The sequence below is a fragment of the Podarcis liolepis genome (assembly GCF_965112155.1).
Source record: "Podarcis liolepis genome assembly, chromosome: 1".
In the NCBI taxonomy this organism is placed as follows: Eukaryota; Metazoa; Chordata; class Lepidosauria; order Squamata; family Lacertidae; genus Podarcis; species Podarcis liolepis.
Genome location: NC_139554.1, coordinates 132,022,421 through 132,035,652, shown reverse-complemented (window position 1 = coordinate 132,035,652; position 13,232 = coordinate 132,022,421). Strand labels below are relative to the sequence as shown.

The following is a 13,232-nucleotide window of genomic DNA, read 5'->3' as shown; positions in this document are numbered from 1 at the left end:
CAACACACAAACCTTTGTTGGGAAGAAGAACAGAGGGCCTGGCCAGTGGTATCAGTCATCTTGTCAATTTGAGCTTCACCCCGATCTGCTTGCAACTTTAAAAAAAGCCCTAGTTCGTTTTCCTGCTCAGATACATCTACAAAAGGGAGATACATAATAAATCAGTTCACACATATTCACACAAATTAAAAGCAAAGTCAGGAAAGGAGATGCATTCTTCTTAGTGACGTTGTTAGATCATAAACTATGTGTGGTTCTCTCTGTTGCAGGATACGCATTCTCATGAGAGTTAAACCCACCACTGAACCCAATGTGTTTTGACTATGCGATTTTGGCTTTAGGCATAGGCTTACTGTAGTTTTTCATAGCTGCACTGTTCTGACAACAAGGATATAATAAATTAACTACTGAAAGCAGAGATGGGCAAGCAGCCCTGTGGTCACATCGAAAAGGAACTGGGTCCTTTGACATTCCATTCCATGAGGGGATGTTTCAAGCATTCAAAAGTACATTCAAAGGGCCTGATTCACTCTGCTGCCTACCACCATCTTCACAGCTGTTTAATATCAATCTCACAACCTAAAAGTGCAGGAATTATTAACTAACTTATGGTACATCTCTTGTTGTAAAGTGCTATGAATAATATATGGCAAAAACTGAAAGCCTGAAAACATTCATCTCACTCAGTATAGAATATATATCTTATTTCACTGTAACATGGATTAAGGAATCTGGCATCAAGAAAAAGCATTATTATAAAGCAACAAACAGGTAGATTTTTGTCCATTTTACCATTAAGTCTCTGCTGGTATTTTTCAATTGTCTTCAGAAGATCTGTACAGGTCACCTGAATGCTGTGAAAAACCTTAAAAATAAAAGGTATGTCAGCAAATTAATTTGGCCAGAAAAACAAATGTGAACGTTGAAATAACCGTTGATTTACCGTAACTCCCAAATACAAGCTGAATCAATAACCATTTGATAAATTCAGCTAACTTTTAGTCAGCGTAAACCTACTGGAAGTAATAGCCCTGATTTAATTGTATGGTTCTACTCTGAGTAAAAGTTGTATGCCACCCATGGTATTATTAAAGAACTGTACTTATAAATGAATCTCTCTTCGATATATGTATGTATATAATTACCTCTATTTTGGCATCTAATTCTGCGTCAGATGCTACCACATGTTCATCTTCTTTCTTTCCTGTAACCTTTATTAAAACTTGTTTTGTTTTCCAGTATTTTTTCTGCATCCTGCTGACTACTGACTGGTCTTCCAGGTGACCTTGCTTGAAGGTGTCCATGGAGTGACTAAACCCAAAAGTAAATAGATGTCCACAAGTCCAATGAAGAAGTATCTAAGAAGATAAAATTGGGGATACGCTGTACCACTTCAGTGCATTTCTCAAGCTTAAAATATAGGAAGTGTAAACTTTCTTTCTTGGACTGGTTGAAAGGAAATACTGTACACAGTTTGCAAGCAACAGTCTAAGTTTGCATTGGGATGCAATGCTTAGCAACTTGATATTTATGCTTGGTTTAACTAGATCAGTTTTCCGTATCAGATTAAATGCCATTGTTTACTACAGTACTCCCTGAAATTTAAATTATTGAAGAGCTATTTCAGATTGAGATCCCTATGAATTTTTAAGACTCTTTTTTCTTTTTGGAAAAGTGACAGGAAAAGTCCTTTTCAGAATCAGAAGAATATTTACAGTATTTGCATCAGCCAGTAGCCATAGCAATAAAATAAAATACTATGTACTGAAGATAGAGCTAAAAACGTAACTATACAAAATACATTTTAGAGGTTTACATCAATAATCAAATAATAGATCTTATTCTGATTGCCCCCGCTAAAAACCTTACAGTTTTTGCTGTAACCTGATCATCTTGATCTGCTAAAAGGAAGGCCATAGTAGCAATGGTTGAGCGACCCAACATGGAGAATAATAGAGGGGTAATAACCTCACTCCTCAAATCCTTATAAAGAGTGCAAGCCAGAGGCACATGAGCCACTGACTCAATACTGCCATCTCCACAGGGACACAACTGTTTTTCCAGAGAATTTTTTTAAAATCAACCCTCAAATACAGCCGAAGGCAGTATATTCAATCTTGCGAAAGTGAAAGCGCGTCTGTATTTTGGAATTGTCAAATTTTGCAAGCAGGGTGCTGGAGTGTCAAAATGACTAGGTGGAAAATAATCATACCATGGACAAAATTTCCTTATCATGGCCAATTTATTCTGTCGCTCGATATCGTATAGGCGCTGTCTAATTAAATTATTTAAATTATTAAATATTATTTAATTAAATTATTTGCTTTACTGAAACCCAGTGTTAATAACTGTTGCGGTGATAAACCAGAAAAGTAAAGCTTTGTGGTTGACAGTTTTAGTCCAAGTGCTTTCAGGACAATCTTGTGATACTAAGGGTAGTAGACCGGTACGGTTTAAATAGCAACAGTCTCTTTTCCTATGTTCCGTCATTTCAAATGACGCATGCCCAGTTGTAGAGAATTGAAAGCCTATGTCAGGGGTAGGCAACCTAAGGCCCATGGGCCACAAGCGGCCCACAGGGGTCATTTAACTGGACCATGAGCCACCCCCAAGCTGAGCTGCCCGCCCAGCGAGTCCCCACACGCTGCGCTGAACCGGCACAGCACGGGGACTCGCTTCCGCGGCACCAGAAATCGCATCTGTGCATACGCAGGCACTGGAAATCGCAGGCACAATCCGGCCCACGAAGGGATCTCCGCTGGAGTGAACCAGCCCAGGCAAGGTAAACCTTGCTGACCCCTGTAGTCCAACCCTCTGCCATTGGGAGAAGACCAGCAGTGCTTCCTATTTGCCAAGAGGCTGTTGAAGCAGTGGTATTGGCGGGGTGGGGTGGGGGAGAGGCTGCCAAAAAGGAGGCGGATCTGGTCTCCAAAGGATCGTGCCCCAGTGGTTGCTACCACCACAGTGACCGCTTTCACAAGTAGCTTAAGGCCATTCACTGATACCTTCAGGCCCTAAACATTTCCTTTTAAGCTTCAGCAAGTGGGACGCGGGTGGTGCTGTGGGTTAAACCACAGAGCCTAGGGCTTGCCGATCAGAAGGTTGGCGGTTTGAATCCCCGCGACGGGGTGAGCTCCCGTTGCTTCGTCCCTGCTCCAGCCAACCTAGCAGTTCGAAAGCACGTCAAAGTGCAAGTAGATAAATAGGTACTGCTCCGGCGGGAAGGCAAGCGGCGTTTCCATGTGCTGCTCTGGTTCGCCAGAAGCGGCTTAGTCATGCTGGCCACATGACCCAGAAGCTGCACGCCGGCTCCCACGGCCAATAAAGCGAGATGAGCGCCGCAACCCCAGAGTCGGTCACGACTAGACCTAATGGTCAGGGGTCCCTTTACCTTTACCTTTAAGTCACCTGAAGACAGCCCTTGGTCAGCTTTCAGGGCTTGAAAGGAGACTTACTTACATCCTTCAACACAAGGTTAAAAAGTCTATATGCAAGCAGCTGTGCGAGGCTGGTAAAACTTTGTATTTAAGAACTCTCCTGGTTGCTATAGGCAACTAGGAGTTCTATATAGGCAAGTGAGGAGCCTGGCTGAGGAGCAAAGGATCACTTGCCCCTTCCTCCTTGGCTAGCAAGGTGATGCAGGAGACTTGTGGTGAACGGGTGCATATGATAAATGACAACTTTTAAAAAGGCCTACTAAAGGAGCCACTAGTAGCCTGGTTTTTTTCCATGCTGGCTGCAGAGAAGGGCTTCCTAATCTCCAGGACCACTGTGGAAACACCAGCTACTCTCTCTCTTAATTGTGACCCAGGTGGCGCTGTGGGTTAAACCACAGAGCCTAGGACTTGCTGATCAGAAGGTTGGTGGTTCGAATCCCTGCGTCGGGGTGAGCTCCCATTGCTCGGTCTCTGCTCCTGCCAACCTAGCATTTCAAAAGCACGTCAAAGTGCAAGTAGATAAATAGGTACCGCTCCAGAGGGAAGGTGAACGGCGTTTCCATGCGCTGCTCTGGTTCGCCAGAAGCGGCTTAGTCATGCTGGCCACATGACCCGGCTCCCTCGGCCAATGTATGCTGTATGCCGGCTCCCTCGGCCAATAAAGCGAGATGAGCGCCGCAACCCCAGAGTCGGTCATGACTGGACCTAATGGTCAGGGGTCCCTTTACCTGAAGGAGCGTCTCCACCCCCATCATTCTGCCCGGACGCTGAGGTCCAGCGCCGAGGGCCTTCTGGCGGTTCCCTCATTGCGAGAAGCAAAGCTACAGGGAACCAGGCAGAGGGCCTTCTCGGTAGTGGCGCCCGCCCTGTGGAACGCCCTTCCAGCAGATGTCAAAACGATAAACAACTACCTGACATTTAGAAGACATCTTAAGGCAGCCTGTTCAGGGAAGTTTTTAACGTGTGATATTTTACTGTATTTTTGGTATTTATGGAAGCCGCCCAGAGTGGCTGGGGACACCCAGCCAGATGGGCGGGGTATAAATAATAAATTATTATTATTATTATTATACCTAACTTCTGTGGGCTTATTTACAAAGCTGTTCAGGAGGCAGAGGAGTCCAAACGGCAAAAGTGCCAAATGCTTTTATTAGGACCAACTCAACTTTAGCTCTTTCTGTAATTGTTCATGGTGCACACTGATGTTTTTGTTTCAGCTGTGATTTTTATCACGGCTGAAACAAAAAACACCAGTGTGCACCATGAACAGAGTGTGCACCAGAGAGTGATATTTACTGAGGATCTAACGAATCAGAAAATAAATAAAAACTTGAGTTTTTCCATGGAGCTCTACGAAAGGAATCAAAGTACTGTTGGAGCGTCGAGGGCTGTGGTTGCAGGAAACCAAGGTGGCAACTTCAGTTCCCAAAACTGATCTCAAAAAGGGGTTGCTTGCTTTTAAACCTCTTTATTGTTGCACTCTGTAAAGCTTACTTTGCCCAATGCCACAAAGGCGAATCACTAACCCACAAAAGAGTATACCATAATAAATGTGTTAGGTCTGAAGTTGCCACCAGACTCTTGCTACCAAAGCCTGACATGTCCATTTATTTATTTGTTTATTAAATTTCCCTTCCCACCATTCCTCCCACAGCAATTCAGGGTGGCTACTCTTCTGAAAAGCATCAATTTATAGTGATGCACATGCTAGAAAACTATATCCCTGTGCTGAGGCAACGCCGGATATAGGGTGCTGTGGGCGGTTCCCCACCACAGGGCACTGAGCCAAGAAGACGCAAAATAATGATGATAATAATAATAATAAAACCTATACAGTATTGCTAGGGGTAGTGTCTGAGAAGATCCATAAAAAGCCACTGAACCAAAAGGAATTACAGTATTGTGAAAATAAGAAATACTTAGGGGCGGAGGGGCGCCAAAATTTGTCCTCTCTCAGGTTGCCACATAACCAAAATTCGCCCCTGGATGAGCCTGAGGCAACTTCTCACACGGGAGAAAGAGCTGCAATTTTCATTTATAACCTGAAATGCTGTTTCGGTGACCACGAGCACTTTTCTACGCATCTTTCCATGTCTGCCTCATCGCATTTCTTTGATTAGTTTGAGGGAGGCACATGAGTCAAGGGCAGCAATAAGCAGGTGCCACAGGCGGTGTGCCACAGGTGTGCTACAGGCAGTGTGCTGCAGGTGTGCCACCGGTGGTGTGCCACCGGCGGTGTGCTGCAAAAGTGCCACAGGCAGTGGCGGAGCTTCATGCTCCAGCACTGGGGACGGAGAGCAGGCGGGGGTGGGGCTGGTGCGCATCCCAAGGACGGGTGCGCTGTCGGCAGGGGCGTGGTACACATCCTGGGGGCAAGGCATGCTGCCTGCGGGGGCAGGGCGCCCAGCACGGGTGGGGGGACAGCTGCGATGGCATCCTGGGGATCGCGCTGCCAGGGTTGGTGCGCTCCCACCGAACTCTTCCTTCACCAGTGGCCACAGGTGTGCCACAGGCGGTGTGCCGCAGGTGTGCCACAGATGTGCTACTGGCAGTGTATCACAGGTGTACCGCAGGTGTGCCACAGGTGTGCTACAGGCAGTGTGCTGCAAGTGTGCCACAGGCAGTGTGCTGCAAGTGTGCTGCAGGCGGTGTGCCACAGGTGTGCCGCAGGTAGTGTGCTGCAGCTGTGTCACAGGCGGTGTGCTGCAAGTGTGCCGCAGGCGGTGTGCTGCAAGTGTGCCGCAGGCGGTGTGCCACAGGTGTGCTACAGGCAGTGTGCTACAGGTGTGCCACAGGCGGTGTGCCACAGTTCGGTGTGTCACAGGTGTGCTACAGGCAGTGTGCTGCAAGTTTGCCGCAGGCGGTGTGCCACAGGTGTGCTACAGGCAGTGTGCTACAGGTGTGCCACAGGCGGTGTGCCACAGTTCGGTGTGTCACAGGTGTGCTACAGGCAGTGTGCTGCAAGTTTGCCGCAGGCGGTGTGCCACAGGTGTGCTACAGGCAGTGTGCTACAGGTGTGCCACAGGCGGTGTGCCACAGGTAGGTGTGTCACAGGTGTGCTACAGGCGGTGTGCTGCAAGTGTGCTGCAGGCGGTGTGCCACAGATGTGTCACAGGCGGTGTGCTGCAAGTGTGCCGCAGGCGGTGTGCCACAGGTAGGTGTGTCACAGGTGTGCTACAGGCAGTGTGCTGCAAGTTTGCCGCAGGCGGTGTGCCACAGATGTGCTACGGGCAGTGTGCCACAGGTGTGCTGCAGGCAATGTGCTGCAGGTGTGCCACAGGCGGTGTGCCGCAGGTGTGCCACAGTTAGGTGTGCCAGCGCAAAACCCTCCCTCCGCCCCTCCCATGGCCGCCCTCCCCCATCCCGACGAACTGGGGCGGTGGGAGTTATGGGTGTTGGGATGGCGCAGACAACGGGTACTGTATTTTTATTTCTAGGTGGGCCCGTTGCACCCCACACGTTAAGGTCTCTGACAGGAAAATAACGTTGGCGACAGCAGTTCAAAAGTGGGGGGCGGGGCAAGTGGGGAGGCGGGCTCACTGCTTCGGGGAGCCTCCCCCACGAAGAAGCAAACGGTCGGGGTGAGGAGGGGGCGTGGCCAACCGCCGCAGCAAAGGTCGGGGGGGGAGGGGATTTAACGGCGACGTGAGGCGCTCCTTCCCCTCACACACTCTTTCCCGCCAAAATGGTTGTCGCCGCCGCTTACTGTTAAAAGCATTGCCCGGTTTCTCCCCATAGCATTGGGCTGGACACTGTTGGGAAGGAATACTGTCATTATTGCGCATTGCTGTGCATTGCCTTGTTTCCTTAGAAGATCGCCCACATTTCTATACTTGGAGGGGAAAACGACAAGCTGCTTCTGCAGATCACGTCAAATTATCCCAGTGGTTTAGCCCACCCCCCACATTTTAATTGGTCAGTTCAAATCACAGCATATGAAATATAATAAACGAACTTGGAAGTCTCTCTTTTTCTCTTGAAGCCAAATATTTCTGGTATCTGCTAAAGTTCAACACTCCCGATTTTGAAAAAGTTCTCTGCAGTTTTTCTCAGTCTCGATGTTTCTATAAGGATGGGTGATAAATGCATTTATGAAAATGAGAAATTAAGTCTAAATTGGGGGAGGGAGGTGGTGAAATGACTGGAAGATAAAATGTGCCCCAAAAGTGATACCATTAATTGGACATCTCGCATGGGTTTAGCACAGTTTATTTTCCCCTGTCTCCCTCCTACCCTCCACCAGGAAAGGATATTCAAAAAGGGCTGTAGCTATATTTTATAAAATTTTATTTCATAATAATTATATTTTATTTATTTTATTTTCATAAAATTAATTATACCCATCATAAGTTTGGCCCAAGGACAACTTCTCTCTGTTGGGAAAGATGGCAAAAAGCAATTAAAATAAACCTGATAGGAAATACTATTGAATTGTACTCTGGTCTCCCAAGCAAGGTTATAAGCATTTATGACGACTTTCAAAGGTGCAGAGTGCAGACCATCAATTTCAATCTAAAGCCAAATATGTATGTGTGTGTGCGCGCACATACATGCGCGTGCATGCATGTGTCGGTGTGTTGACTAGCTAATCCACTATTCTAAGCCTGTTAACATAATACTGAAGAGGGAAGGCACATTACTAGACCTGGTTACTTTGTAACTGGGAAAATCCATGAGTGTGAAGGTGTTACTTAAGTCCAGTGGTAGGTAGCCGTGTTGGTCGAAAGCTTATACCAAGAACAAACTTTGTTGGTCTCTAAGGTGCTACTGGACATATACATATATACATATACAGTGGTGCCCCGCAAGACGAATGCCTCGCAAGACGGAAAACCCGCAAGACAAAAGGGTTTTCCGTTTTTGAGCTGCTTCGCAAGACGATTTTCCCTATGGGCTTGCTTTGCAAGACGAAAACGTCTTGCGAGTGTTCCGATTTTTTTCCGCTTCCCCCCCTTTTTCTAAGCCGCTAAACCGCTAATAGCCTTTTAGCCGCTAATCCGCTAAGCCTTTAATAGCCGCTAAGCCTTTAATAGCCGCTAAACCGCTAATAGAGCTAATCCGCTAAGCCGCTAATAGGGTTGCTTCGCAAGACGAAAAAACCGCTAGACGAAGAGACTCAAGGAATGGATTAATTTCGTCTTGCGAGGCACCACTGTACATATACACACAGAGAGACAGACATATACATATACATATACATACATATAATTGATTAAGTCCAGTGGGTGTGCTGAAGACTTAGGACAAGCTTGCACAATCTATGATCCACCATATTGAATATAGCCCACCTGTCATATGCAGTAAATAGGCCTCTTATCTTTTAAAGTCCCAAGTAGGCAGCAAAAAACCCCTGAAAATGTAATAATAATAATAATAATAATAATAATAATAATAATAATAATAATAATAATAATTTATCATTTATACCCTGCCCATCTGGCTGGGTTTCCCCAGCCACTCTGGGCAGCTCCCAACAGATTATTATTAAAGTGATAAAACACCAAACATTAAAAACTTCCCTAAACAGGGCTGCCTTCAGGTGTCTTCTAAAAGTCAGATAGTTGTTTAGAGATTATGTCTTTATTGTTTTAAAATAAATACATTTATAGAAAGAAAAAAGAAAAATACAAACAAGCATACAAGCAATAGAAAAAAACAAACAATATAAGAAACAATAATAATCATATAACAAGCATCATTTATACACCCAACAGTGCAACCTTCAGATGTCTTCTAAAAGTCAGATAGTTTATTTCAAGGACATCTGATGGGAGGGCGTTCCACAGGACGGGCGCCACTACCGAGAAGGCCCTCTGTCTGGTTCCCTGTAACCTCACTTCTCACAATGAGGGAACTGCCAGAAGGCCCTCGGAACTGGACCTCAGTGTCCGGGTAGAACGATGGGGGTGGAGACGCTCCTTCAGGTATACTGGGCTGTTCATGGGGCAGTGCTGGATTAAACTCTGTGGAGGCCCCTTGGCAGTCAAAATCTGGGCAGGGGGCAGGCCTTGTGCGCATGCTGGAATAACATTGAACTAAGAAAGCTTGATTGGGACGCAGGTGGCACTGTGGGTTAAACCACAGAGCCTAGGGCTTGCCGATCAGAGTGTTGGCAGTTCGAATCCCCACGACAGGGTGAGCTCCCGTTGCTCGGTCCCTGCTCCTGCCCACCTAGCAGTTCAAAAGCATGTCAAAGTGCAAGTAGATAAACAGGAACCGCTCCGGTGGGAAGGTAAACGGCGTTTCCGTGCGCTGCTCTGGTTCGCCAGAAGCGGCTTAGTCATGCTGGCCACATGACCCGGAAGCTGTATGCCGGCTCCCTTGACCAATAAAGCGAGATGAGCGTCGCAACCCCAGAATCAGTCACAACTGGACCTAACGGTCAGGGGTCGCTTTACCTTTACCTTACGAAAGCTTGATTGTTGTTGTTTTTCAAGATCAAATCAATATTATTTTGATCCATTGTTGCGGGACCCCTAAAAAGTGTGGGGCCCATAGGCCAGTGCCTACTCTGCCTATTTGGGAATCCAGCCCAGTCCCTTTGGCTGCAGGAGAGAGTAGAAATGAAGTTGAGGGATACCTCCTGATGCGCTGCAGCTGTTCCCCACAATGAAATGGAAGGCTCAACGTTTGTCAGGCACTTTCGGATGCTCAGCAGCTCTGTGTGGTTACAACAACCCTGTAAAGTAGGCCAGTGCTATGCGCTCCCCAAATTGCAGCTGAATCCCTCGCAGACTGGCATCCAACCTCTGCTTAAAAGCCAAGGAAGGAGAGTCCACCACTGTTCCAGAGAGTCGTACCATCAGAAAGTTCTTCCTAATGTTTAGTCCGAATCTCCTCTCCTGCCTTCCCCTCTGGAGCAGCAGCAAACAAGCTTGCTGCTTCTTGCAGTGTTCAGATATTGGAAGATGGCTCTCCTTTCTGTCTCCTCCTCTCCAGGCTAAACATACCCAGCTGCCTCAACCATTCCTCATCAGGCTTGGTTTCCAAACCCTTCATCATCCTATTCGCCCTCCTCTGCTCACCTTCCAGCTGCTCAATATCCTTCTTCAATTAGATTTCGGATGGGGGGGGGGACATTCCCAGCCTCCCCCCGAGGTGCCGCCCAGGACAGAAGACCTGCATGCAAGGCAGATGGCCTAATCCTGCGCTATGGAGACCCCCAGCCTGCCTTGAAGGATGTGGGGATGGTCTCCCTTTGGAAATGGGGCTGCAGGCGGAACAGCAGGTGCCTCCAAGTTCTGACAGTGGAGCATCACCTCTCAGGAGGGGCCAGGTCCAGGTGGGGAGGTTGCCACGGTGACAAGGACCTGCCCTCCTTTGTGACATCTCTTGCTTCTCCCTTAAAAGCCACCACTAGCAGGCAGCCATTGAGGCAAGTTGAGTAGTAGAGAGAGGAGTTGGTGATGGTTGGAGACAAAAAGGAGAGGTATTCATTTGATTTATTATTTTTATTTGATTCATTTGATTCTATTTGTTTTTATTTTATTTATTATTTTACTTCTGAATTTTAACATTTTATTTTACTTTTTATTTTGTTTTTTTCATATTTTTTATTTTACATTTTTATTTTGTGCACATTTTGTATAGATTTATTTTGTGCATAGAGTAGTTAAGGGTAAGTGTAGGGTTAGGGTTAGGCTTAGGGCTGGGGTCAGAATTAGTCTTGGGTAGGCATTTTAGCTAGTTAGCTAGTTTAGAGAGGAGGGTGGGATTTTTTGTGAACAAAATGTGCAGACTGTAAGTAGGATTCCTTCCCTTTCTCTTGTTCTCCTGGGGGCGGGGGGCGAGTCCTGGGGTCCTCTGCACAGCCTTAACTCTCTGGAAATCAACCCAACCAGTCTTCTCCAGAGAGCTCAGCTCTTCCACACTCGTGGAGCCTTCCCCTTTTCATCATTTACTAGGACATTCCTAGCCCACTTTCCTCCCAGGAGCTCAAGGTGGCCTTCATGGTTCTCCCTGCCACCAATTGTTATCTTCACAGCAGCCCTGCAAAGTAGGCTAGACTGGCCCAAGGTCCACCAGGGAGCTTCATGGCTGAGTGGGAATTCGAACCCTGCTCTCCCAGGTCCTCCTAGTCCATCCCTCCAACCATTACACCTCTGCCCGGCTCCATTTTGCATCTCTCCAGCTACCCTACGACATCGGCCTTCTCCCCCTTCTTGGGGTCTCTCTGGCTCCATGGAAGACTCCACCACCTTTCTCATGTTCTGCTCCTCTTCTGGGACACCTTGATGCTTGGAGGACCCTCCTAGGGGTCTCCACCCTCTCCAGGAAGGGCAAGGCTGTCCTAAGATAATGAAGCAGAGCAGCCCTTTAACAGCTGTCAATGCTTGCCTTTCCTTTGGGCTAGAGCTCTTGAACCCATAGCACTTGAGGCCTCCTTTCTCTCTCTCTGGCAGCCCTTTGTGCTCTGGGCTGCCTCTTTCCAGCTCTGGTGATGCCCTTTCAGGTCGCTGAACTGCAGAGAGATGAAAGGAATTGGGCCAGATATCCCTCCTCACACACAAACACCCCCCAAGAATTGGGGCTGCCGGCTTCTGAGTCGCTCTCTCTGCTCGTCTCTTCTAGGTTCAGGTGCTTAAGACGCCTGATTGGCCACAGCAACAGGGTGGCCCCCCTGCAAGGCCTGGAGCAGCCCGTGGTGTTAGGGGGAGCAAGTGACCCTCCTTTTTGGGACAGAGGAGGCCAGGAATGGGCTGGGGGGCAGGTAGTCAAAAGAAGCACAGAGCCAGTCGGCTGGATCCGACCCAAGGTCCATCTGGGCCAGCACCTGGAAACCCAACACGCCCCCCCTAGCGACCACCCCGTTTTGTAGGGTCCGATGGAGGAAGCAGGGGGCTGGGCTGCAGAGCAAGGCGGGGGGGCAGTTGTCAGTGGGAGGGGCACCTTCCCTGGGGAGCCATGTTCTGGGGGCAGGAGGCCAGGATTGGCCCCCAAGGCCTGGGGTGTCCCTCCCGTTGTAGGACTTGGAATCCAGGATAAAACGCTTGGAATAGCCTTGCCAAGGGCTCAGGGACAAACTCCCCTGTCCCCATGTCTTTGCAAATGTGCTGGGGTTCCACATCCCTTCCCTAGGGGTGAGTATTGGATAAAACGAGAGCAGGGAGTGGATCCCTCAGCCCTGCCCCCCACTGCTCAGGCTCTTTGCCTCCCACTCTGCACTATCAGTTGCGGCTGAGCCCTCTCCCCACGAGGAACTGACGGACTGACTTTTGCATTTCAGCTGCTGGAGGAAGATCAGCTATACCTCCTGGAGGTCATCCAGAACTGCCAGGCAGCTCGGCTCAGGAGGCTACGAACCCTGAAGTGCTCCAAGAAGGATACGGCCAAAGCTATTATGGGGAGTGATGAGTGGTGTGAGGGACCCCTATGGGGAGGGAGGGGCAGAGAGGGGCTTTGGGAAGAGCTTGTGCATCTGCTGGAGAGGAGGACCCTTCTGGCTTACGGCATGGGGTTGCCAATCCCCTGGAAAGACAAGCCTGACGTTTGGGGTCAGAGCTGTCCTCCGGAGACCCCCGGAAGGAGCTGGACTTTCCTCCTCTGCTGTCTTCCAGCACATCTTTGGGCACTTACGAGTACTTCAGGGATTGCCCCGAGCCTGGCCCTGGCGGCCCTCCTCCAGCTGAGGTGAGTGGGGTCTTTGGGGTGGGCGGGGTTGGTGGGGCAGAACTCCAGGGGGAGCTCTGGGTGGGCAAAAGCAGGCAGGAAGGAGAAGGGGGCAAGGGAGACTTGGAGGAGGTAGCATCTAACCCCTTCCCTTTCTCTCTCCAGCTTCATGAGACCCCATTTCAG

General features: G+C 48.4%; 1 protein-coding gene across 15 annotated transcripts in view; it reads right to left on the bottom strand.

The window, feature by feature from the left end:
• ICA1L (islet cell autoantigen 1 like) overlaps positions 1–10,845 on the bottom strand; it is a 28,438-nt gene extending 17,593 nt beyond the window's left edge. For 2 of the 15 annotated variants that reach the window (XM_083474013.1, XM_083474007.1), the window contains exons 1-4: positions 3,398–3,771; positions 1,146–1,358; positions 793–865; positions 13–136 (exon numbers count right to left, since the gene is read on the bottom strand). In XM_083474013.1, the coding sequence (XP_083330139.1) occupies positions 13–136; positions 793–865; positions 1,146–1,304 (356 nt within the window). In that variant the 5' untranslated portion in view covers positions 1,305–1,358; positions 3,398–3,771. Of the gene's footprint in view, positions 1–12; positions 137–792; positions 866–1,145; positions 1,359–2,212; positions 3,080–3,397; positions 3,773–5,479; positions 7,100–7,235; positions 7,502–10,462 lie in introns of those variants that run through there. The other 13 variants (XM_083474014.1, XM_083474008.1, XM_083474004.1 and 10 more) reach the window with 12 other exon arrangements.
• Positions 10,846–13,232: the final 2,387 nt, after the last annotated feature.